General features: G+C 41.2%; 1 protein-coding gene across 4 annotated transcripts; it reads left to right on the forward strand.

The window, feature by feature from the left end:
• The first annotated feature begins 2,295 nt into the window (after positions 1-2,295).
• On the forward strand, positions 2,296-25,271 carry LOC139370875 (zinc finger CCCH-type containing 11A). 4 transcript variants are annotated; one of them, XM_071110728.1, is made up of 19 exons: positions 2,296-2,404; positions 3,113-3,159; positions 4,430-4,500; positions 6,750-6,876; positions 6,995-7,114; positions 7,522-7,645; positions 7,873-8,055; positions 8,406-8,495; positions 16,102-16,182; positions 16,288-16,395; positions 16,519-16,593; positions 16,963-17,061; positions 20,701-20,763; positions 20,925-21,455; positions 21,588-21,655; positions 21,759-22,338; positions 22,455-22,624; positions 23,135-23,319; positions 23,445-25,271. In XM_071110728.1, the coding sequence occupies exons 4-19, from the start codon at positions 6,823-6,825 to the stop codon at positions 23,671-23,673; spliced, it is 2,760 nt and encodes a 919-aa protein (XP_070966829.1). In that variant the 5' UTR covers positions 2,296-2,404; positions 3,113-3,159; positions 4,430-4,500; positions 6,750-6,822; the 3' UTR covers positions 23,674-25,271. The 4 variants fall into 4 exon arrangements, with proteins under 4 accessions (XP_070966829.1, XP_070966828.1, XP_070966827.1 ...); XM_071110727.1 differs by having other exon boundaries at positions 2,300-2,404; positions 3,908-4,500; XM_071110726.1 differs by having other exon boundaries at positions 2,300-2,404; positions 3,945-4,500.
• The last annotated feature ends 195 nt before the right edge of the window (positions 25,272-25,466 follow it).

The following is a 25,466-nucleotide window of genomic DNA, read 5'->3' on the forward strand; positions in this document are numbered from 1 at the left end:
CCTTTTGCCACATTTCAGGCTTCAAACATAAAGATATAAAACTGTATTTTTTTTGTGAAGAAACAACAAGTGGGACACAATCATGAAGTGGAACGACATTTATTGGATATTTCAAACTTTTTTAACAAATCAAAAACTGAACAATTGGGCGTGTAAAATTATTCAGCCCCTTTACTTTCAGTGCAGCAAACTCTGCACCTGTGTGTAATCAACTCTCCGTATAAATGCACCTGCACTGTGATAGTCTCAGAGGTCCGTTAAAAGCGCAGAGAGCATCATGAAGAACAAGGAACACACCAGGCAGGTCCGAGATACTGTTGTGAAGAAGTTTAAAGCCGGATTTGGATACAAAAAGATTTCCCAAGCTTTAAACATCCCAAGGAGCACTGTGCAAGCGATAATATTAAAATGGAAGGAGTATCAGACCACTGCTAATCTACCAAGACCTGGCCGTCCCTCTAAACTTTCAGCTCATACAAGGAGAAGACTGATCAGAGATGCAGCCAAGAGGCCCATGATCACTCTGGATGAACTGCAGAGATCTACAGCTGAGGTGGGAGACTCTGTCCATAGGACAACAATCAGTCGTATATTGCACAAATCTGGCCTTTATGGAAGAGTGGCAAGAAGAAAGCCATTTCTTAAAGATATCCATAAAAAGTGTAGTTTAAAGTTTGCCACAAGCCACCTGGGAGACACACCAAACATGTGGAAGAAGGTGCTCTGGTCAGATGAAACCAAAATAGAACTTTTTGGCAACAATGCAAGACGTTATGTTTGGCGTAAAAGCAACACAGCTCATCACCTTGAACACACCATCCCCACTGTCAAACATGGTGGTGGCAGCATCATGGTTTGGGACTGCTTTTCTTCAGCAGGGACAGGGAAGATGGTTAAAATTGATGGGAAGATGGATGGAGCCAAATACAGGACCATTCTGGAAGAAAACCTGATGGAGTCTGCAAAAGACCTGAGACTGGGACTGAGATTTGTCTTCCAACAAGACAATGATCCAAAACATAAAGCAAAATCTACAATGGAATGGTTCAAAAATAAACATATCCAGGTGTTAGAATGGCCAAGTCAAAGTCCAGACCTGAATCCAATCGAGAATCTGTGGAAAGAACTGAAAACTGCTGTTCACAAATGCTCTCCATCCAACCTCACTGAGCTCGAGCTGTTTTGCAAGGAGGAATGGGAAAAAATGTCAGTCTCTCGATGTGCAAAACTGATAGAGACATACCTCAAGCGACTTACAGCTGTAATCGCAGCAAAAGGTGGCTCTACAAAGTATTAACTTAAGGGGGCTGAATAATTTTGCACGCCCAATTTTTCAGTTTTTGATTTTCCCAGTTTTTGATTTGTTAAAAAAGTTTGAAATATCCAATAAATGTCGTTCCACTTGTTGTTTATTCTTCACAAAAAAATACAGTTTTATATCTTTATGTTTGAAGCCTGAAATGTGGCAAAAGGTCGCAAAGTTCAAGGGGGCCGAATACTTTCGCAAGGCACTGTATATGTTGCTTACCTCAGCTACACATGGAATAAACTTCTAAAGTATGTCTAGATATTTTTAGGCAAATAACAGTATACACAATCTCTATTTTTGAGTCTAGTGTACAAGGCATATATTACATCCCCCATTGTATTCATACACCAAAAAGCATGTACACATGATAGGCATGATATTAAGCTTGTGATCAGATTGGAAATAAAATCAAATACATTTGGGGGGCAGAAATTGTGACAATGCAGTAAGTGACAAGATACTGTTATCCCCTTTTGTCTGTGGTGACTATTGACCATAGACAAAAAGTGAAATAGAATGCACATGCATTTTCCAATAAGATCTCAGAGTTTATGGAGAAAAAAGTTAGTTTATACATAAACATGATAACATAATTGTTATTAAAATACACGTGATAGTTATGTCTGTAAAGGTCTAACAAGTTCACTTTGAATTGTTCAACTAGCAGGTAGACTGACATAAATCGTGACGTAATATACAGTAAGTGACGTTGAAGATACTGATTTCCCTTTTGTCTGTGGTGACTATTGACCATAGACAAAAGTAAATAGAATGTGCATGCATTTTCCAATAAGATCTCAGACTTTATGGATAAAAAAAATAAGTCAACTTAAAATAAGTCAACTTATTTTGTTAAATCCATAAAGTTTGAGATCGTATATTAAAATAGGGACGTGCGTTATAGTTATGTCTGTAAAGCTCCAAAAAGTTCACTTTGAATCGTTCATCTCTGATCTAGCATTGCTTTTCTATGTCTATTCTTTGTGTGACTCGTCGCCATTTTGTTCCAGGCTCCAGTGCTGCGCAGCAAGGAACCCGGCGGACGTGTTGTTCTCTTGTAGTGGGACAAACATTTTAACCTTTTTTGTAATACTGGTAACTAACTCGCTTTATTAAATCATTGTTTTGTCTTGATGTCATTGCATTACTATTTAAGAGTAGATCGTTACTTGGAAGCGAGGTGTAAAACGTCCGAGTTAGCTAGCTAATGTTAGCAACAACGAGTTAGCTCGAGCCTCGTCGCTATCAACCAGGCCACAGAGTTTGGCTAGGCCAAGAAGTATATTAGTTGCTAGCATCGAGGCCTTGTAACCAGAGTCTATACAAAGCTGGTAACTAGCTAACGTTTGTTGAATACAATTACCACCCAGTTCATTTTGCCAATGACATAACGGTGACTGAGTTTAACGTTAGCTAGCTAAGGACGGTTAGACATTTAATTTGTAATAACGTACCTAAAATAGCAAGTGACTGTTTCTATTGTTTAGCTAACTGTTACTGTAACTAGTTAACGTTAGTCAGGTAACTTGGCTTTGGAGTTTATTCATCCTTTATTTGATCAGGTAGTCTTATGTCAGGGAACCCTGAATGTGAATAACAATTTACATAATACACACGCCAATATAAATACAACCAGAACGATTTGTTTCTAGTTACCTTAGCTAACGTTATTTTGTATTTTGATGTGGGGCAAAAGTTAGAAACGCGTGTATCGCAATTTGGAACGTTCTTTTTCTAAATCAGTCCTATATAACATGAGTAACGTTAGCTATCTAAATGTTGCAATGCATTTTGTATTTTCAGTAACTACCACGTATGAAGATGAAACTCGCATTCGCCCAGTAATTCTGGTAATTCGTCTTGCCAATATATTTAATGTTTTATAATTTTACGTTTTAAATAACGTGTTTTTTAGCTGTTTAATTACCTAATTATATTATTCGAAATGTCTGTCCTGGATTGTACGATAACTGCGGTATGTTACTCATCGAAATTGCAAACCTACATCGAGGCCCTCCAAGTTAACAAGATGTTTTGGGGGCCTCTGGAACAGATGTGTCAAATGTTACAAACTACATAGTTTAACATTTTATTATTCCAAATGAAATACACAAAATTGAAGCAATGGGTTGATATCCAAACATATCAAGTAGTATGAGCTGATTGAGCTCCCAATAATGGATTACACAATACCCAGTTGTGTAGTCTGTTATAGTCAAATTCAGTTTGACCCATGCTCTACAATGTTTCCCAACTCTTTTCCTCTAATATCTCCAACAGTACATACTTATGTTGTGGCCCTGGACAAGCACACCTGAAATTACTTGTCAACTAATCATCCAGCCATTGCTAAATTGGAACAGATGTTTTTGTCAGGGGCTACAACAAAAATGTGTGCTGTTGAGGATACTCCAGGACCGGAGTTGGGAAACAATGGTTAATCATACGCTATTGTGGATGGTGTTGGCACATCCTTGTCATTTTATACATTTTCTCTCTTGATGTTGTTAACTACACTTTGGTGAGAAACTGCAGTTCAGATACTGTGTTTGTGTGCAAGTCTTTCTCTGTCCTGTACTCTAACCAATTTCTATTCAGTTCTCCAGGGGAGTGTTTTTGTTTTATTTAAATCTAGGTTAAGAAGCAGCTTCTTGTCCGTTCCTGAAGATCTTTGGATGTGGGATAGAGTTCATTATAAAGAAAGTAGATTCCCAGAAGATTTTATGCAAAATTCCCACCACTTTTTTTCCACTCCAAACTTTTTGCCTGCTGGAATCCCTAGAAGCCCCACCCTTACTTATATTTTTCTACAGCATCCTTTATGCCATCAAGTTTAAGAAGAAGTCGAAGATTTTTCTCCCCCCCTCTCTCTTCACCCCATTTTTTTTTCTCTTTCAAAACCTCTCCTTTTTTCCTCTGGCTGTCTTTTTGGATTCGCTTCTATCTCACATTCCCCCCCATTAACAAAAAATAATCTACAAAAGAATGGACATTCTTGCACCATCCATCTGTAATGCTTAGCAGTCTGGCTGGAAGGAGTCATAAGGGAGGTCATAGGACGACGAGTGTCTCTGGACAATCCCTTTTTCCTTTTATCTCACGGATCAAGTGTTCCTTCAGGACCTTTGTTGCCACGGAGACACCCTATCAGAAGTGTGTGAGGAAAGGAGGAATCTTCTTAGCCACTACAGGTGAGTTTAGCCTCACAACCCTTTCAAGCAGAGTTTAGTTTCTCTGCAACTTCTACTCTGGGTCATATTCCTTTCGTGGACATATGAGTAAATGAGTGATACAAAATATATTGAAAGCAGGTGCTTCTACATAGGCGTGGTTCCTGAATGAATTAAGCAATTAGCATCACATCATGGTTAGGGCCAGTTGTCCATTATTTTGGCTACCGTGGCTAGGAGAAAAGAGCTGTGACTTTGAAAGGGGGTCTCAAAGAAGCGTAGGGTTTAAAGGGTGTGTTTTTGTCAGTCATCAGATCCCACCCCAATTTTTTTACTTCAATTATAATATTTTTTTAACCAGGTAGGCCAGTTGAGAACAAGTTCTCATTTACAACTGCGACCTGGCCAAGATAAAGCAAAGCGGTGCGACAAAAACAACACCACAGAGTTACAAATGGGATAAACAAACGTACAGTCAATAACACATTGGGGGGAAAACACAATGAAAAATCTATATACAGTGTGTGCAAATGTTTGTAAGATTAGGGAGGTAAGGCAATAAATAAGCCGTAGTGGTGAAGTAATTACAATTTAGCATTAACACTGGAGTGATAGATGTGCAGATGATGATGTGCAAGTAGACATACTGGGGTGCAAAAATAAATAACAATTTGGGGAATGACGTAGTTGGGTGGGCTATTTACAGATTGGCTGTGTACAGGTACAGTGATCGGTAAGCTGCTCTGACAGCTGATGCTTGAATTTAGTGAGGGAGATATGTCTCCAGCTTCAGTGATTTTTGCAATTTGTTCCAGTCATTGGCAGCAGAGAACTGTAAGGAAAGAATGAGTTTAAGTGTTTTAGGGAGTATTTGACAGTGATGCGGGGTGGTTGTTTGACCGCGGACCCATTACGGACGCAGGCAACGAGGCAGTGATCGCTGAGATCCTGGTTGAAGACGGCAGAGGTGTATTTTAAGGGCAGGTTGGTCAGGATGATATCTATGAGGGTGCCCGTGTTTACGGTTTTGGGGTTGTACCTGGTAGGTTCCTTGATCATTTGTGAGAGATTGGGGGCATCTAGCTTAGATTGTAGGAAGGCTGGGATGTTAAGCATATCCCAGTTTAGGTCACCTGACAGTACGAATTCTGAAGATAAATAAGGGGCAATCAATTCGCGTATGGAGTCCAGGGCACAACTGGGGGCTTAGGGGGGTCTATAGCAAGCGGCAACAGTGAGAGACTTATTTCTGGAAAGGTGGATTTTGAGAAGTAGAAGCTCGAACTGTTTGGGCACAGACCTGGATAGAGAGCCTGCATAGTTTTGTCAATCTCTGCAGTAGATTGCGACCCTGTCCCCTTTAGCAGTTCTATCTTGGTGGTAAATGTTGTAGTTGGGGATGTAGACTTCAGAATTTGATGGCCTACGTAGGCCAGGATTCAGACACGGCTAGCACATCAGGGTTGGCGGAGTGTGCTAAAGTAGTGAATAAAACAAATTTCGGGAGGAGGCTTCTGATGTTAACATGATTTTACGGTTACAGAAGTCAACAAATGATAGTCCCTGGGGGAATAGGTGTGGTACTGGGGTCTGCAGGGCCTGAGTTAACCTCTATATCACCAGAGGAGGAGTAGGATGAGGGTACAGCTAAAGTCTGTAAGAACTGGTCGTCTAGTGCATTGGGAACAGAGAATAAAAGGAGCAGATTTCTGGGTTTAAGTGAACGTACAATGGATTATGATCATTGTAGTTAATTACCATGTTTTCTGAGCTAAACTATGTAAAATGTTGGCCTACTGGAAACTACAACTCCCTTCTACATCGCATAGTTCAGGCTTCATCTGATTTATCTTGACAAGAACTGCACATTGAGCTCACAGGAAGAAAAAGATGTAACGAAGTGGAATTCAAATAATTGAACCGATGTCAGTCAATTCGTGCTTTAAAAAAAAGTTTGGTTAATCGCTCAGCACTAACCACCATCAACAAAACACCAAATAATGGAATTCTTTGTGGAAGAGTGGCGTTTTATCCCTCCAGTAGAGTTCCAGACACTTGTAGACTCTATACCAAGTAGCATTGACGCTGTTCCGGCGGCTCGTGGTGGACCAACACCCTATTAATTAAGGCACACTTATGTTGGTGTTTCCTTTATATAATCAAATCAATTAAAATTGAAAACTCTGTGGAGTTCTGTTGCCACCACAGTGAAGCAATCAAGTCCACTAATGGCAGAGAAATGACCATGGCTTCTGTTTCACTGTTGCCAGCCTAGGGAGAGTCCTGTTGGCCCCGAAGAGAACATCCCTGACCCGGACGTGAATCCAGTCCACCATCCTGAACATGACTAACCATGGAGATGACTGCTATTTCTTTTACTACTCCAACTGCGCTAAGGTATGGGTCATAAAGAGAAACTAGCACTGTAGCATTTTCTGTGTTGCTGTGTTTGTGGTGTAAATGCAGCTCTCAGAAGTAAGTATTAACATGGTTGTGTTTTTGTCTCCTGGTGCAGGGTGACAGTTGCCCCTTCAGACACTGTGAAGCCGCAATGGGCAGTGAGGTCGTTTGCAGCCTGTGGCAGGAGAGCCGCTGTTTCCGACAGGTCTGCAAGTTCCGCCACATGGAGATCAAGGTTAGGATAGTGCTCTCTTTTTCAGTAGACCATTTTTGCTCATTCTTGCCTCAATTTTGTCAAACAAACCAAAAAAGTATTTCAGGAATATCCCCTTAAAGCTTTGCATACTCAAGGCTGTGTGTGTCTTGAGTTGCCATTATGGAAGTGTAGAGAAATATCCTCTCTTAACCTGGGTCAGGGGTTGTGTGCCTCTGGACTTGTCGGGGGGACATTTAAACCTTTTTGGGGGTCTCCTCGCAGTAATACCATATTCCCTAGTTTTTAACCTGGCCATTTTGAGGCACTCGGTCATAGCTTTTAAGGGATGAATTTCACTTTGTTTTTTAAAGTGAGCTTTCATAAAGACTCATATGTTGCAAGACATTATGCTATATTTTCTGACCTGCTCTCTTCCCCTCTTACAGAAAAACAGGAAGGAGATTGCTTGTTACTGGGAGAACCAGCCTGCTGGCTGCCAGAAGCCGCACTGTGCCTTCCACCACGAGAAACCACGCTTAATAGACGGCCAATACGTACCGCCCAACAAAAGTGAGTAGTCGCTCTGAAGAGGCCGATCCTGACCAAGCCACCATTAGCTTACTGATCTTTATCTCCTTAGCATCGCATGGCTCATGAACACATTATTGACATGATTGTGTATCAGCAGATAAATTATGATTGAAATGAATAACATATTTGGATTCACTTATGAACCTATTCTTCACCAGAACCAGAGTTTATCCATAGTTTCTGAGCTTGATTGTCTTGTCACTCAGGTTCGGCCCTGAAAGAAGAGGAGGAGCCTCATGAGGATTCTTTGCCTCCTGTACCCATCCCCAGCCCAGCCAATCCCCAGCTCCGTGGGGTCATTAAGGCTGAGACTCAGGAGAATGTTCCCAGCCCCACTCACCCGCCTGTGGTTATTAACCCGGCAGATGACGAAGATGAGGATGAAGATGGTGAGAAACGTCATCAAGTTTATTTAAAGTGCAATTTACATAGGTCACAACACACTTTACCACTAGAAAGGAAGAGCAAACAATGTAGAAAGAAACAATAAAAAGCCATAAAATTTGAACAGCATGTAGTCCGTAGGGCAAGAAGGAGCTCGGCAATGGAAAGATAGACAGCGCAGTCACAGAAAGGAGCTCTTAAAGGGGCATTTGCGCAGAGACAGTGGAGCAGACCTTTAAGGTGATTAAAGTGCTAGGTGAAATGATATGGATATTTTTGGGTACAGTACAATAGTTTTTTTCCAGAATAATTTGAGAAATACCATTTAAAAGGTATTTTTTGTGTGTGCGTGCAGATCAGTTGTCAGAGGGGGAGGACAGCAGGTCTGGCTCAGACGGATCCAGAGTGGTCTCTCCCAGGAAGATGGCCGTGGGCTCCACCTCAGGTAAGAAGAGGACAAAGACACAACACATAGAATAGATTAACATCTTAAACAATGCCTGTTTTAACACAGATTTAGTTTGAAACGCTACAAGGGTAGGCTCAAACTTCAGTTGACGGCTTCGCTTTTCAGTGCTTCATTGACAAAACAGTGTTGTAATTGAAAGACCTTCGAATGGAACAATCCCTTTAAAAGACATCCGCCAGCTATTTTTATTTTTACTGTTGAAAAGTGATATCCCAAGTATAAATTCATAAAAGTACACCTACTAAGGTGTAATAAAAATGTTTTGAGTAAAGTAGTATTTTTTGTTATTTTCAAAGAGTTGGGCATTCAAGGAGATGTTCTGGTGGGAATCCGGTATGTCATTGGCCTCCCCCTTAAGGGCTCCCAAGTGGTGCAACGGTCTAAGGCACTGCATCTCAGTGCTAGAGGCATCACTACAGATCCTGGTTCGATTCCAGGATGTATCACAACCGGCCATGATTGGGAGTCTCAAAGTGAGGTGCACAATTGGCCCTGCGTCGTTAGGGTTTGGCCGGGATAGGCCGTCATTGTAAATAAGTTGTACATTTGTTCTTAACTGACTTGCCTAAGTTAAATAATAATAAATAAAAAAATAAGCAATAGAGAACAAGAGGAAAGGCCCATCCCACCACTTGTTCTATGTCATGACAAAGTATTCATACCCCTTGATTTATTCCACATTTTGTTACAGCCTGAATTCAAAATCGATTAAATAGATTCTCACCCATCTACTCACAATACGCCATAATGACAAAGTGAACCCATATGTTTTATAGATGTTTGCAAATGCATTGAAAATAAAATACAGATATCTCATTTACATAAGAATTCACACCCCTGAGTCAGTACTTTGTAGAAGCACCTTTGGCAGCGATAAGAGTTTAGTTTTTCTGGGCAAGTCTCTAAGAGATTTCCACACCTAGATTGTGCAACATTTACCCATTTTTATTATTTTCAAAATTCTTCAAGTTCTGTCACATTGATTATTACTAGATAACAAGTTTCAGGTCTTGCCATAGATTTTCAGGTAGGTTTAAGGCAAAACTAACTTGGCCAGTCAGGAACATTCACTGTCTTGGTAAGCAACTACAGTGTAGATTTGGCTTTGTGTTTTAAGTTATTGTCCTGGTGAAAGGTGAATTAATCTCACCGTGTCTGGTGGAAAGCAGACTGGATCAGTTTTTCCTTTAGGATTATGCCTATGCTTAGCACTATTCCGTAAATTTCTTATCCTGAAACTCCACAGTCCTTAACGATTAAAAGCATACCCATAACAAGATGCCGCCAAAAACTATGCTTGAAAATATGGAGAGTGGTACTCTGTTTTGTATTGGATTTGCCCCAAACATAACATGGTGTATTCAGGACATGTGAATTGCTTTGTCATTTTTTTTGCAGTATTATGTTAGTACCTTGTAAACAGGATTCCTTTTCACTCTGTCAATTAGGTTAGAATTGTGGAGTAACTTCAATGTTGTTGATCCATCCTTAGTTTTCCCCTATCACAGTAAACTAACTGTCACCATTGGCCTCATGGTGAAATCCCTGAGCGGATTTCTTCCTCTCCAACAACTGTTTGCAAGGCACCTCCCTGGTGTTTGGTTGAATCTGTGTTTGAAATTCACTGCTCGATTGAGGGACCTTAAAGATAATTATATGTGGGGTACAGAGATGAGGTAGTCATTTAAAAACCATGTTAAATCCTATTATTGCACATAGTCCATGCAATTTCTTATGTAACTCGTTAAGCACATTTTTACTCCTTAACTTATTTAGGCTTCCCATAACAAAGGTGTTGTATATTTAATGACTCAAGACCAATCAGCTTTATTTAAATAATTAGTGTAATTATTTTAATGAAAACATAAGTCCACTTTGACATTATTGGGTGTTACGTAAGAAGTTGCATGGACTCACTCACTGTCAGTAATAGGGTTTAACGTGGTTTTAGAATGACCACCTCATCTCTGTATTGGTCTTACAAATTAATTTCCAGGCAGAATACTTAGTTGTATTTTCTCACGTGTTTCACTTTCTTACATCTCATAAAACATGGACCAACACTTTACATGTTGCGTTTTATATATTTTTTCAGTCGGCCATGAAGAGCCACATGAACACTTGGTTCGCACAAGGTGCTTGAGGTGCTTAAATTACTTAAATTTGGCGCTCTGAAATTAAGTACTGGAATACCTTAAATCACATTTTCTCAAGTTAGTACTTAAATTAAAATGAGAGAACAGAATTGTTTACGAAAAATATATTGGTCTTGCAAAATAATTTCCAGGCAGACTGCAGATGGGTTTTTTTTTACGTGTTTTGCTCTCTGGTTGCCAGGCGAACTCGCTCATTCCACCAACACTGCCACTCAGCCAGCCAGGTGCAGAACTGACTATGTGCCTCCAAATGTCACATCGATAGCTAAAATGCCGGGCAAATGTAGATTCAGTCGTAGAATGAGTATACAACTGGCAAATAGTTGCTTATATTTAAGTCCAATTTCAATGTAGTTCAAGGGCTCTGGCTATTAGCTACAGTGGGGCCAAAAAGTATTTAGTCAGCCACCAATTGTGCAAGTTCTCCCACTTGAAAAGATGAGGCCTGTAATTTTGATCATAGGTACACTTACTCTATGACAGACAAAATGAGTAAAAAAAATCCTGAAAATTACATTGTAGGATTTTTAATGAATTTATTTGCAAATTATGGTGGAAAATAAGTATTTGGTCAATAACAAAAGTTTCTCTACTTTGTTATATACCCTTTGTTGGCAATGACAGAGGTCAAACGTTTTCTGTAAGTCTGGAGACTGGCTAGGCCACTCCAGGACCTTGAAATGCTCCTTCGTTGCCCGGGCGGTGGGTTTGGGATCATTGTCATGCTGAAAGACCCAGCCACGTTTCATCTTCAATGCCCTTGCTGATGGAAGGAGGTTCACACTCAATCTCACGATACATGGCCCCATTCATTCTTTCCTTTACACGGATCAGTTGTCCTGGTCCCTTTGCAGAAAAACAGCCCCAAAGCATGATGTTTCCACCCCCATGCTTCACAGTAGGTATGGCGTTCTTTGGATGCAACTCGGCATTCTTTGTCCTCCAAACACGACGAGTTGAGTTTTTACCAAAAAAGTTATATTTTGGTTTCATCTGACCATATGACATTCTCCCAATCGTCTTCTGGATCATCCAAATGCTCTCTAGCAAACTTCAGACGGGCCTGGACATGTACTGGTTTCAGCAGGGGGACACGTCTGGCACTGCAGGATTTGAGTCCCTGGCGGCGTAGTGTGTTACTGATGGTAGGCTTTGTTACTTTGGTCCCAGCTCTCTGCAGGTCATTCACTAGGTTAGGAGATTATCAGTGGTCTTGTATGTCTTCCATTTCCTAATAATTGCTCCCACAGTTGATTTCTTCAAACCAAGCTGCTTACCTATTGCAGATTCAGTCTTCCCAGTCTGGTGCAGGTCTACAATTTTGTTTCTGGTGTCCTTTGACAGCTCTTTGGTCTTGGCCATAGTGGAGTTTGGAGTGTGACTGTTTGAGGTTGTGGACAGGTGTCTTTTATACTGATAACAAGTTCAAATAGGTGCCATTAATACAGGTTGGTGGAGGACAGAGGAGCCTCTTAAAGAAGAAGCTACAAGTCTGTGAGAGCCAGAAATCTTGCTTGTTTGTAGGTGACCAAATACTTATTTTCCACCATAATTTGCAAATAAATTCATAAAAAATCCTACCATTTGATTTTCTGGATTTTGTCTGTCATAGTTTACCTATGATAATTACAGGCCTCACTCATCTTTTGAAGTAGGAGAACTTGCACAATTGGTGGCTGACTAAATACTTTTTTGCCCCACTGTAGGTAGCTAGCTTGCTAGAAGGATGAAGTTAGAAGCTAACGTTGAGTGGAGCCTGACCTCGGCAGCAGCATTTGACTGAAATTAAGCTAGCTCTAATCAAAAGATGGGTTACTATAAGTTCTCATAACAATTTATTTTATTTTATAGAGATTGGTTAGAGGCAGTGGTGAGTGAGGCTGCAAATAGAGAGGGCGCATTGAAGCAAGCAGGGAAGTACAAGGGTTCCCAAACCTGCGGTCCAGGACCCCTAAAATTTAAATAGGGTCCCCTGATAGATTCTTTAATCTTATCAAACACATGAATAACTTGTTTTTCTTCAAATGGGTATAGAATACATTTTAGAGTCAACTAAGGGCATTTTACACTGTCAGAATTCACGTTCATGTCATGTGTTGGGAAAGCCTGTGGGACCTAAAATTGTGAAAAATAACATTTTAAATTTAAATAAAGACAATTTAATATTATGTACACTGAACAAAAATATAAACGAAACATGCAACAATTTCAAAGATTTTTGAAAGACTTACAATTCATAAGGAAATCAGTCAACATCATCAGTACTGACTTACCACTTACGCTATGTAGTGAAACACATATTATTGAGTAGAAGGTTTAAGGTAATGAATAGTCAGTTATTTTTGAGGCTGTGGAGATGTACTGTTGTCTGGTGGTGACTAGAAACAATTGCATATGGAATATATTACATTGATACTTGAATTATTACTGCCAGTCGGAAGCAAGATGCTATTAACCTCTCTAATATCGTTCGAGATGCTAGCGTCCCACCTCGCCAACAGCCAGTGAAATTGCAGGGCGCCAAATTCAAAACAACAGAAATCTCATAATTAAAATTCCTCAACCATACAAGTATTTTACACTATTTTAAAGATACACTTCTCGTTAACCTCTTATGGATATGGGAGATGCTAGCGTCTCAACTGGCCAATTGCCAGGGGAAATGCAGAGCGCCAGATTCAAATAAAATGCTATAAAATTAAAACTTTCATTAAATCACACATGTAAGATACTCAATTTAAGCTACACGTTGTGAATCCAGCCAACGTGTCAGATTTTAAAAATGCCTTTCGGTGAAAGCATAAGAAGCTATTATCTGATAGCCTGCACCCATCTGCACCAGCAGTAAACAAAAGAGCTAGCGTAGCAGGCGCTACACAAACGCTGAAATAAAATATGCATTACCTTTGACGAGCTTCTATTGTTGGCACTCCAATATGTCCCATAATCTTCTCAATTGGTTCTTTTGTTTGATTAATTCCGTCCATATATATCAAATGTCCATTTATAAAGCACGTTTGATCCAGAAAAACAGCTTACAAAAACACCGTCACTACAAAATATTTCAAACTACTTTTGTAATACAACGTTAGGTATTTTTAAACGTTAATAATCTATCAAATTGTAGACGGGGCAATCTGTATTCAATACATGAACGAAAAGAAAACAGCTCTGCTTTTCATGTCTTGCTCAACTCACAAGTGTCCCCAGTTCCGAGTTGGCCTACTTCTTCAATGCACAAAGGAATAACCTCAACCATATTCCAAAGACTGGCGACATCGTGTGGAAGCGGTAGGAACTGAAAATTGGTTCCTATTAAATATCCAATGGCAAAGACAATATAGTGAACAGAGATGGGGGGACAAAAATATAATAATCTGAACAGTTAGTCCTCAGGGTTTTGCCTGCTACATAAGTTCTGTTATACTCAGACATGATTCAAACAGTTTTAGAAACTTCAGTGTTTTCTATCCAAATCTATGAATAATATGCATATCTTATATTCTTGGCATGAGTAGCAGGAAGTTGAAATTGGGCACGTTATTTATCCAAAAGTGAAAATTCTGCCCCCTAGCTTTAAGAGGTTAACTTCTTGGTGACAGGGGGGCAGTATTGAGTAGCTTGGATGAATAAGGTGCCCAGAGTAAACTGCCTGCTACTCTGTCCCAGAGGCTAATATATGCATATTAGTAGTATTGGATAGAAAACACAAAAGTTTCTAAAACTGTTTGAATGATGTCTGAGTATAACGGAACTCATATGGCAGGAGAAAACCTGAGACAAATCCAACCAGGAAGTGGGAAATCTGAGGTTTGTAGTTTCATTTAAGTGATAGCCTATCCAATATGCTGTGTCTATGAGGCCAGATTGCACTTCAAGGCTTCCAGCAGATGTCAAGTCTTTAGAAAGTTGATTGAGGCTTCTATTGTGGTAGGATGTCAAATAAGAGCTGTATCAACAAGTGGACTAGGCTGACGCCAATCAGTTGTTTACTGCGCGTTCCTTCTTTTTCCTCTAATGAATACGCTATTGTCCGCTTGGAATATTATTGAAGATTGATTATAAAAAGACCCTAAGGATTAATTGTAAACATCTACAAATTAATGGAACTCTGGACTTTGTCTGGATTTTGCGCTCGCGCATTGTGCCTTTGGAATAGTGAACTAAACGCGAACAAAACGGACGAATTTGGACTTAAATATGGACGTAATCAAACAAAACAAACATTTCTTGTGGAAGTGGGAGTCCTGGGAGTTCATTTAGACGAAGATCAGCAAAGGTAAGTGAAGATTTATAATGCCATTTATGACTTGACTCCACAATTTGGCGGGTAACTGTATGGCTTGCTTTTGTGGCTGAACGCGGTTCGGAGATTATTGAATATTGTGCTTTTGCCATAAAGCTTTTTTTAAATCTGACACAGCGCTTGCATTAAGAACAAGTTTATCTTTAATTCTATGTAAAACATGTATCTTTCATCAAAGATTATGATGAGTATTTCTGTTATTTGACATGGCTCTCTGCAATTTCTCCGTATGTTTTGGAGGCATTTCTGAACATGGCGCCAATGTAAACGGAGGTTTTTGGATATAAATATGAACTTGATCGAACAAAACATACATGTATTTTGTAACATTGAGTCCTGGGAGTGTCATCTGATGAAGATCGTCAAAGGTTAGTGATTCATTTAATCTATTTCTGCTTTGTGAGACACCTCTCTTTGGTTGGAAAATGGCTGAATGCTTTCTGTGACTAGTTGGTGACCTAACATAATGACATGTTCTGCTTTTGCCGAAAAGCCTTTTTGAAATCGGACACTGTGGTTGGATTAAGTAGTATCTTCCCAAATGCCCAATTATAAAGTCGTCATTAAGCTGGAATTGTCTAGTAATGCAAATAGGAAGTGTGTTCACCAGTGGACATGTCCAATTCTCTTCTCATCAGTGCTAACACTCATATGTATTAAATAAGTGGTGAAACAATGTATTATTGAGTAGAACTTGCAAGGTAGTGATGAATACGAAGTTCATTTTTTCACGAGGTTGTAGCTATATACTGCCATCTGGTGGCGACTATAAACAATTGCATAATATTAACTATTAAAGTTCTCATTTACAACTGCGACCTGGCCAAATGAATGATCTTTGAAAATAAATATTACTGCTTAAGTCCTTGAATTTGACTTGCCACTGTCTGTATGAACCCTGAATGAATCTATTTTAAATTCAGGATGTAAGACAACAACATGTGGGAAAAGTCAAGGGGTGTGAATACTTTCTGAAGGCACTGTACCTGGACCACATATTGAGGTGTTCCTTTTGTTAAGTAAATCAGGTGTTAAATGAGGTGAAAAGGAGACTGGAGTGACCCCGTGTTCTTTGAGCGGCCTCTGACTCTGATTGGCTAACAGTGTTTCTTTGGCACAGATGATTCGCTGGACTTTGGTGTCAGAACCTTGGAGGAGATCAGACTGAGGAAAGCGCTGAAAGCCAGTATGAGGAGAGCTGGTGAGTTCATCCTTCCTCTTACCTCCCAAATACATTTACTATTGCCTTTTTGTGTTATTATGCTGTAAATGATGAGGTGTGAGTTTATCAACTGTACTTTGTCAGGTTATCCAGTTCCTGGCCAGGGCTCAGATCAGCGGAACAATGGTGCCAGCGGAGAGAAGGAGAACATGAGATCCTTCATCCGGCCATCTCTCTTTACAGCCAAGGATGGTAAGAATCATTGAACACTGATCTAACTGAGCCTTGTGTATAGATTAACACAAGATCCCAGATTGTATGTTGTTGAAGTGAATCGCACAAGTACATATGAACACACACTTGCTGCCCCCTCAGACACTGTGGTCTTTGGTGAAGAGACCGTGAGACGCAATGTTGCGGACAGGCTTGGGAAGAGAATAATAGTCAAAGGTAAATGTTTTCAATTATCTTGTTTATCTATAAAATGTAAGGAAGTCAATGGTAGCCTCAAGGTTAGTGTCGGGCCAGTAACCAAAATGTTGCTGGTTCGAATACCGGAGCCGACAAGGTGAAAAATCTGTCGCTGTGCCCCTGAGCAAGGCACTTAACCTCAATTGATGCTGGCTGTGACCCCAGTTGGGATATGCAAAAAACACATTTCCATGACATATTTGTCAAGTCTAAGTGGAAAAATGTAAGCACCCCCAAATAATAATAATAATTGTTAGATGTACAGTGTTAAATTAACTACAAAATTACTCGTTATTGGTGGTACTATTGGTCACCAACACTAAGCTTCCATGATCTCTGACCTTTTAGAAGTTCCTGCCGGGAGTGACCTGCCAATGAAACGCTGTCTGGCCGAGCGCCTCGGGAGGAAAATGGACGAGGGTGAAACGGACCTGCCGCCTCAGAAAGGTATGCGAAGGGAAATGACAATCAAATATCCCCAATGGATTGATTTACCTCAGACTATCAGGAATACTAGTTCTTAATTTAGAAAATATAATTGAAATGGCATGTTAGCCTTTGTTCTTTGTTTGCTGTAGAAAACATTTAGACATTTTTGGCAATGGAAAACTAAAATTAGCGTTTATTGGACAGGTATTAGTGGTCCCTCCCGGTTTGTCTTCTGTTCCTGATGAAAATGACCCTTGTTGTACTAATTGAGTTACATAAAGATGGAACTGGGTTGAACCAGGCTATGGCTCATCACATGACCAAGCGAAACCAGTGAGGGAGGCACACTGCCTGCTCGAATGGAACGGTAATCTGTGCCAGTCTGTCGTATTGTTCAGAAACAACTCTTTCCAATAAAACATGTTAGACTTTTCCAACTATACTGAATAAAAATATAAACACAACATGCAACAATTTCTATGATTTTACTGAGTTAATTCATAGAAGGAAATCAGTCAGTTAAAAATAAATAAATTAGGCCCTAATTTATTGATTTCACATGACTGCAATGGAAGCGGCCTTGGAGGGCACAAAAACAGAAATACTCAACATTTTAGAAAAATAAGATTTTTGTGCATATGGAGCATTTCTGGGATCTTTTATTTCAGCTTATGAAACATGGGACCAACACTACATGTTGCATTTATTTTTGTTCAGTCTGGTTTTCATTTGGAAGGCAGATAGTGTTTTAAACAAAAGCAATCACTTGCGTGTGAAAACAGAATCCTATTCATTACTCCACACGCTTAAAGGTGAACTGCACCCGCTGATTTGGCCTCGTTTTTTGACTTGCTTCTATAGAAATGCTAGGGGCCATGACAGAAGCCAACCATGAGTTGGCTTGGGGGTATCGTTTGATGTGTCTTTGCCACCACCAAGTCACACCGATCTGTCAGAACCTTGCCTTCAGCTGTTTCCTCCCACTCAATCACAACAAACAAACTTCCTGCAGGTTGAGTTCAATAACTACAAGCAGATGTATGGGGAAATGCCGGCGGAAGCTTTGAATATTCTATTACCAATGGCAGAGATAGTATATGTTTGTGCATCAGATACCACCCATGTTAAAGTTGGAAATCTGAACAGGTCAGACTAAACCTACCTAACACAGTGATCAGGCTGGTTCCAGTGGGCTAGGCTATGCCCTGGACCAGAGTATGTGAGCGGAGCTGGAGCAGAGCGTGCCCAATTTGACTGGAGAGTTCCAGTAGTGCTCACTTCAGGAGCTCAGGGCATGCCCGCCCCAGTATGCATTTGTAGGCTACTTGTGTGCTGCTATAGCTACTGGCATGGAGTTTGCTAAATATTTTCATAAAGGAAGTGATTAAACATACAGGTACTAAGTCAAGATGAGGACCAAAAGCAAGAGAGGGAGTGTGGTGATGTAGTGTCCACAACTAAAAAAATCATTGTGCTATCTGAAAAGACCCAAAACCCAAAAGCATGATAGTGTACTAAGTGCACATGTTAACAGAAAGTAACGAGGTGTTTTGCTAGCTGTGTCATTGTAGAAAAGTATTTATAAATAATCTGATCTCTTGCATTCATTTTCATTATATTATCTATACAAAAGGCTATTCTGGATTTTGGCTCATTAGGCCTGACATATCACCTCTTTTCAAGGAGCTTTCTGATTTGATAGGGTTAATTTGCCTAAAAACCTTTAGGCCTACCTATACATTTTTTTTAAACAACTCTGCATCCCTGCCCAGCCTGGCAAGAGTGGCCAGAAGGATTTCTAGCATCCCCAGTAGCTCTGCAACTGCGGAGATAGTATTCTCCACTGCTGGCCTACTCTCCCATGAGCCTGAAACCACAGACTAGCTAAACGTGTTTCTAAAAGTGAATTCAAAGGCACTGAAGACTGAGGCTTTTTGTTTATTTAATTCTAAGTAAATCACAGCCTATATGCAATTTATTCACTATAATGATTTAATACAAGAAAATATTGTATTAGCCATAGCTGCATTCAATTAATTTGTGCCCTGCACCTCGGAGGCTGACTGTTTAGTATAAATTCCACTAATTTAAAGTGGCATAGAAATATGACATTGCTAAAGTGGGCAAATAGTTAGTAGGAAACAGCTTTGCCATATGTCAAATTTACTTGAGAGAAATGGCAATGTTGCCATTATATGACTAAGTTTGTCAAAAAATAGTTAGCAATGCTTCAAATCAAATTTGATTGATGTTAGCTAGCTGAAATACTGTGGTCCTCTCAATCTTAGTTAGCTGGCTGAACTTATAGTGCATCTAAAGTTAATCTGGCAACATCACAATCATGACAAAGGTTTTTCTACTAGCTTTGTCAGCATGCCAGGCTAGATAATGATATAGCAGCCCATTGGATTCCATTAAAATGTGACGTCTAGCATTGAGGTGAGTAGCTACCAGAACTGTTGTTGAATCCAATGGGCTGTTATAGCATTAGCTAGCCTAGCATGCTGACAAAAACTAGCAGTCATTTTATAACTTGCAGTCTTTCAAGCTTCTTGATTTGTCAGTTCGGGTAATGGGATAATTAGGAGTACGCTGCCATCTCCTATACCTGAATTGAGGCATGTTTTTCCAAGTCATATCTCACGCCAGCGCCGCACTGTTCTGGTCGTGGCATAGCTACGTTCCGACTAGATAGAATGTAATGAAGGTCTAGTCTGTTTCTGGCTAGGTAGCTAGGTAACGTCAGCTATGCTAGCGATGATAATGATTGTCAAAATATACATAACCAGCAGTATGGTCTAGCTAGCATTATACTCACCATCATTGGGGACCAACAAGCTTCAACCACTTATTCCATATGGTACTAGGGTCCTTCAGCAGGGCATGCAAACTGGAGCGCCATAGTCAATCTCTATAGGGCTATTCATTCTCAAACGGCAGGGATCCTTTTAACGTGCTAGGGGCGATGAAACAGAGTCCCATTCAATGAAGGTAGGTGAAGGGGCGATTTGTATGTGGAGCTTGGCAAAGGGGGCCATGAATTGTTGACGTAATTCAAACCCAACCTTACCTTTGTTTTAGGTGAGACTGACAAATCATCCCATTTACACTTTGTAGTCAATTTTGAGATGAGATTAAATGTTTGACTCGTATTGATGCCATTTTCAAAGGGATTAGTTGTTTTTTTAGGGGCAGTGGCCCTTCAACCTAGGTCACTTTTAGAATGGGGCACCTGGGGTGTATTCATTATGCCAATTCTGTTGCAAAATGTTTTTTAAATGGAAGTAAACTAAATATGGAGGGACCTACCTGAATTTGTCCAACAAACTTGTTTTACTGTTTGGACTAATGATTACACCCCTGGCTCACACCTGGGAGGCAGCCTGCTTCCAAATTGAATGCAATCAACACCAACCAGGTTCACCTGGGGCATGCCCAGGACGTTAATTGAATCCCATCATTGGTTAAAGTCCCTGATTAGTGATTAAGCAGAATCAGGTGTCTGTTCTGGAACAAAGGAATCCACGTTAGATTCCCTCTAGGACCATCTGTGTCACAGGAGATGCATAATTGTTAGATACTAAAGTAAAAGCGGTGTTTAAAGAAATTGTCATTGATAATTTGAATTCATCTCATGTTTGTTTTTTCAACCCTTAGCTCTGAAACCTGTCAGGGATAGATTGGGATTACCTGTTGAACCCACTACTGCCTCTGAATCAGGTAATTAACAATTAACAAATGTCTCTCAAAAAGTGCTTTGGGTGGCTCGTACAATCTTCATTAGAAATGGGTATCTTTTAACAGTATACAATTATTTTTGTTTGTAAATGTTGAATGAAATGTATTATTGTTTGTATTTTAATCTCTAACCTCTCCCTCAGCTGAGAGCAACAGTGAGAATACAGCACCGGAAATAATCCGCATCAAAACCCTGGAGGAAATCAGGGGGGAGAAGTTGGCTAAGTCCCAAGGACAAGCTCTGGGGGACCACCCTCTCCCTTCAACTCCTGATACCACCAGTACCAGCAAGGCCCCAAAGAGAGGCACCACTGGCAAACCTGCAGTCAGCCTCCACGTGAAGACCTTCTCTGAGATCCTCCACGCCAAGAGAAAGCTGGAGGAGGACCAGCAGCAAGGCCCCAGCCTCAGAAAGGCCATGCAGGAGGCTATGGAAGCATCTCCAGGGAACTCCCAGGCCCAGGGACCCATTGAGCCAGCCATGCCCAGCCGGGGCGCACCTCCTGGAGGTGGAGTTAAGGTAAAGACCCTGGATGAGATCCGCAGGGAGAAGGCAGCCAAGATGCAGGCCAGGGGACAGGGGGTGTCCAACAGAAAAATCCCAGGCTCAGCCTCTGGAGAGGGAGGCACCAAGAAGCCCCTGGGACTGCGCATCAACAAAGCAGCTTCTTCTGGTAAGGAGTTTATTATTGATTTGATATAAACCTTTTAGAATTGCTCATAGTAATTTACGTTGTAAGGTGGCTTGACCCAACTAGCTGTAGTGTCTTGTATAATTCTAAGACATTCTTTTGTTGTCCTGACAGCTGCCAGCACTACCACCCAGAAGACATCTGAGGTGACCGAGAAGAGGGAGTCTTCTGTTGCTACTGAGGTAAGAATTGTGTCCTTCTCTATGAATACTGTACATCCAAATATGTAGTTATACTCAATCAGCTCTGTTAGTCACTGAATGTCACTATTCCTCTGGTCCTTAGGCGAGCCCTGCTAACGGTAGGAGTGATGCTGTGTCCGGTGACAGTGTGAAGGTGAAGACCTTTGAGGAGATCATGCGTGAGAAAAGGCTCCGCAGGCAACAGCTGCAGGAAGAGCAGGCCTCGTCCCCCAGCCAACCAGAGGGCTCTGCCGAGGCAGACTCTTTCCCAAAACAGGCCACAGGCCCCGCCCTCCAGCGGGAGAAGAGGGTGTGTGTGAGCACCCCTGCCGCCTCCTCTCCCCCCTCAATCACCCTGGAGGCACCTGCCCAGGCACCCAAAGCCCCCGTTCGCCAGCGCATCACCCTCAAACCCAAGGCTGCCTCTCCTTTGCCCTGCGTCACCTCCCCCAAGCAGGGGTCTCCACTGAGGCAGGCAGAGGCAGACTCCCCCTCACTCAGCCCCAGGAGTTCCAGCACTGCCCCAGGCAAGAGGAAGAGAGGCTCCCCAGGCGGTGCCAGTCCCCCAAAGCAGGCTGCCGCAGCAGCGGCCTCCCCTGGGCCCTCTGTGAAAGGTTCTCCGGTTGAGAAGGCTCAGGATGGAGCCCAGAAGAAGTCCCCAGGGCAAGCTACTGAAGCTAAAGGTATATGCCTCCAGAGAGAAATCCTCTCGCAAGCTCTTTTCTACACTTATCTAGAAAGCCTATGCAAAGATCAACTCCAAAGTATTAGTCTGACATCCTGTGTGCTGTTGTTGCAGTGAGGCCCAAGCTGAACGTGAGGCCTTCTGTTATGAAGCTGGCTGCCCAGGTGAAACCAGGCCAGAAGAGAACATCTGCTAGATCTGCTGTCGCTGCAGTCAAACCCCTCAATAGCACCTATGCAGTGCAGGAGGAGCCACTGCAGGAACTGCCCTGCAAACGGAGAGAGGTATGTCTCAAAGCTCACTCTCTCAGGCTGGTCACTAGAAAACACATGTTGATTTTGGATGTTTGAAAAGGTCCTGAGAACGTCAATATATATGCAGTCGTCAACGCTCACAACAAAATGCATATATATATTTATATAGCTCAAACTCACAACGTTCAGAACCAGAGTGCTCTGCTCAGACCACTGCACCTCAACAATTCAAAATTGTCCAGCAAGCAGGGAGAGTACTTGATTAATTTAGTTTTATGCTTTCCCTAAACCATAGTCCTAACCTTAACCACTCTGAATAAATACCTAAACTCCTTTGTTTCTGTTTTAAGCCTTTAACCATGCATAATTAACCCTGTAACCACTTTAAATTAATTGGTCAAAAGTAGCCGATTGTCCAATTTCGTCAAATTCCGAAGTGAAACAGAGTAAGTTGCTCTCTCAGCATAGTAGGGTTTCCTTTTGTGATGTTATGAACAACCACTGTTATTGTAACCTGTGTTAACTTTGTGTTCTCTCCAGGTGTCCTCTACTTCCTCCAGTGTGAAGGTGCAGATAAGCCCTGTGGTCTCAAGGAGACCCCCCACCATCCCGGGCCCTGGCCTCAGCTCCAGCCCCCTGAGAGAGGAGTTCCAGGCAGTCCCTGTCAACCAACACAGCCCAGCCATCACCACAGCAGCCCCAGAGACCTGCATAGTCCCACAGAGGTAACACTTGCAAACTGCTCTGCGGTTACAACTCACCCATATACTGTCATATGGTTAAACCTAGCATAAAGCCAAACATCAATGGCTAAATGAGCTTGAACTCTGTTCCCCTCTCTCCTCTCTAGCTCTGTGGTGAATACACCCATTCAGCCCAAGCCCCGGCGGCCCAGCGTTGCGATGTCTCGCTCGGCCGCAACAGCCCCTTCCGCTAGCTCCTCAACCTCCGCCATGGATGAATTCGACGAGTTGATGAACGAGTTCACAGATGACCGTCTGGACGATGACTTGGAGCTGGATCCAGGCAAGGGAGAGGATGACTACCTGCTGGAGCTGTCTGAGATGATTGACAGCTAGACTGGCCTACCTGATACCCCGTGCGTGACCCTTGACCAACGCCTATGTTAATGTCACCTGATACCCTGTTCACGACCCCTGACCGACCCTTGACCTACAGTAACTCCTACATTCATCAACACCAATGTAATTTCAAATGATCACCAGAACTAAACACCAGTTGAACGTCAACCTATTACCAGCGCAACTGGCTGGGTATCACCTATCACTGCCATAGAGGGTTGATTTGACAGATGTCTTCATTGATTTGGGGAGGATATATGTATTTGTTACTGATTCCCAACCACCACTGTCTATCAGCCCATGTCATCAGAGTAGACTAAGGTTGCTACAATATGTCAGAGGGGATTGGTGGGCTTATTTTATTTTTCTTCAATTAAAACACATTGTATTTTGTGTTTTAGATGGTGTTGTTTTTACTCTTTTTAATTCATGATTACCTTTTTTTGTCCTGGAGAAACAATCCTTCATGTGTTTTAATTTCTGCACCTTTTTATTATTATTTGATTTACAGTGCTAGTGATATACTCGTGTAAGGATTCTATCTTTGTTCATTTTCCTTTTATGCCCTTTTCTTTGTCCCGAAAGAGAACATGAAAAAGCAACCGTTTGGCTGGAGAATTACATTAAAAAAAAAAAATAATCTAACATCCTCAGGTAATTCCCCATCTTGCATTGTAAGAACAAAAGCATGTTTTGCCTGTCACCTATGGATGTTAAATCATTGTTGCAGAAAGAGTGAATTTGTGTACTGTGTATGCCTAGACTGCTTTAAATGGAGTAACAGTAACTACACATTCTACTGCACTTACAATAGTTAACCTGCTTTGCCTCCTGTATCTGTCATGTCCCACATCTACTGACTCAAACTAATGTACAAAGTTTTTGTTCTTCTAGTTTTGGACTGATCACGGTAAATGTGGAACTGTTGGAACGGACTAAGTTGGATTTGAGGTTAATTGAATAAGCATGGAACGATGGTTTGAAGTATGAAATTAAGGTGTGTACCATTTTTGGCTGTCAAAGTTAGCTTCTGTAAGACAAAACAGAAAAGCTAACTCACTGAAATATGTCAATTTTTTTAAATACACCCACCATGTTCCTCTGTTTCTGCTTCGTGTATTTTTGGTCCAAAGAAATGTGTTCGGACCACATTTTAACCTATCCAATTTATCTGACCATGACCCACTCAAAACAGTTGGATATGAAACATTACTCCTTTCACTGTTCAACATCCAGCCTGTTCGCTATTTAACTTTTGTTACAAATGTTTTTTTGCTCTTAAAATGTGAAAAGCAGCTTCTCAGGGAGTACTTATTTGCTGTCCGAGTTTGAACCTATTTGTACTGTTCATACACAATGTTATAATTCAACAGACAATTTCCATTTTTCTCTGCTAGCATGTGACATTTCGTTGTTTGAGTACCTCCTGTTTCATGTTGACTGTGATCAGATTATATATGCTGATCAGTTTTACGATCTGGAGCAAAGAGCCTGTTGTGTATCTGTACCTTCTGTACCTGCTTGGGCCTGTCCTGATATTCATGATCTAAATCTCTAAAGGGCGTTGAAACTAAATAAAAATGCTTTTATGAAAATGTGCTTTCATCCAGGCTGTTTATTCCAGATGTCCCACAAATAGACATTCAAAGACATGATGATCTTACTGAGAACCTGTTTCCTTTACAGCTGCATTTGGAAAACTGAGTGCCGTGGAGGTCATGTTTCAGTTCATTATGTCGAAGGTTCTCATACCTCTCCTTGGGGACACCCCAGATATTTCACAATTTTGT

Source organism: Oncorhynchus clarkii, chromosome 17 (assembly GCF_045791955.1).
Source record: "Oncorhynchus clarkii lewisi isolate Uvic-CL-2024 chromosome 17, UVic_Ocla_1.0, whole genome shotgun sequence".
Lineage (NCBI taxonomy): Eukaryota > Metazoa > Chordata > Actinopteri > Salmoniformes > Salmonidae > Oncorhynchus > Oncorhynchus clarkii.

What these genes read in the sequence shown, in the direction of transcription:
- LOC139370875 (XM_071110728.1), top strand. Translation starts at nt 6,823, where the DNA reads ATGACTAACCATGGAGATGACTGCTATTTCTTTTACTACTCCAACTGC. An exon ending in TCTCTTTACAGCCAAGGATG is followed by an intron (nt 16,396 to 16,518) that starts GTAAGAATCATT and finishes CTGCCCCCTCAG; the next exon opens with ACACTGTGGTCTTTGGTGAA. An exon ending in CACTACTGCCTCTGAATCAG is followed by an intron (nt 20,764 to 20,924) that starts GTAATTAACAAT and finishes CCTCTCCCTCAG; the next exon opens with CTGAGAGCAACAGTGAGAAT.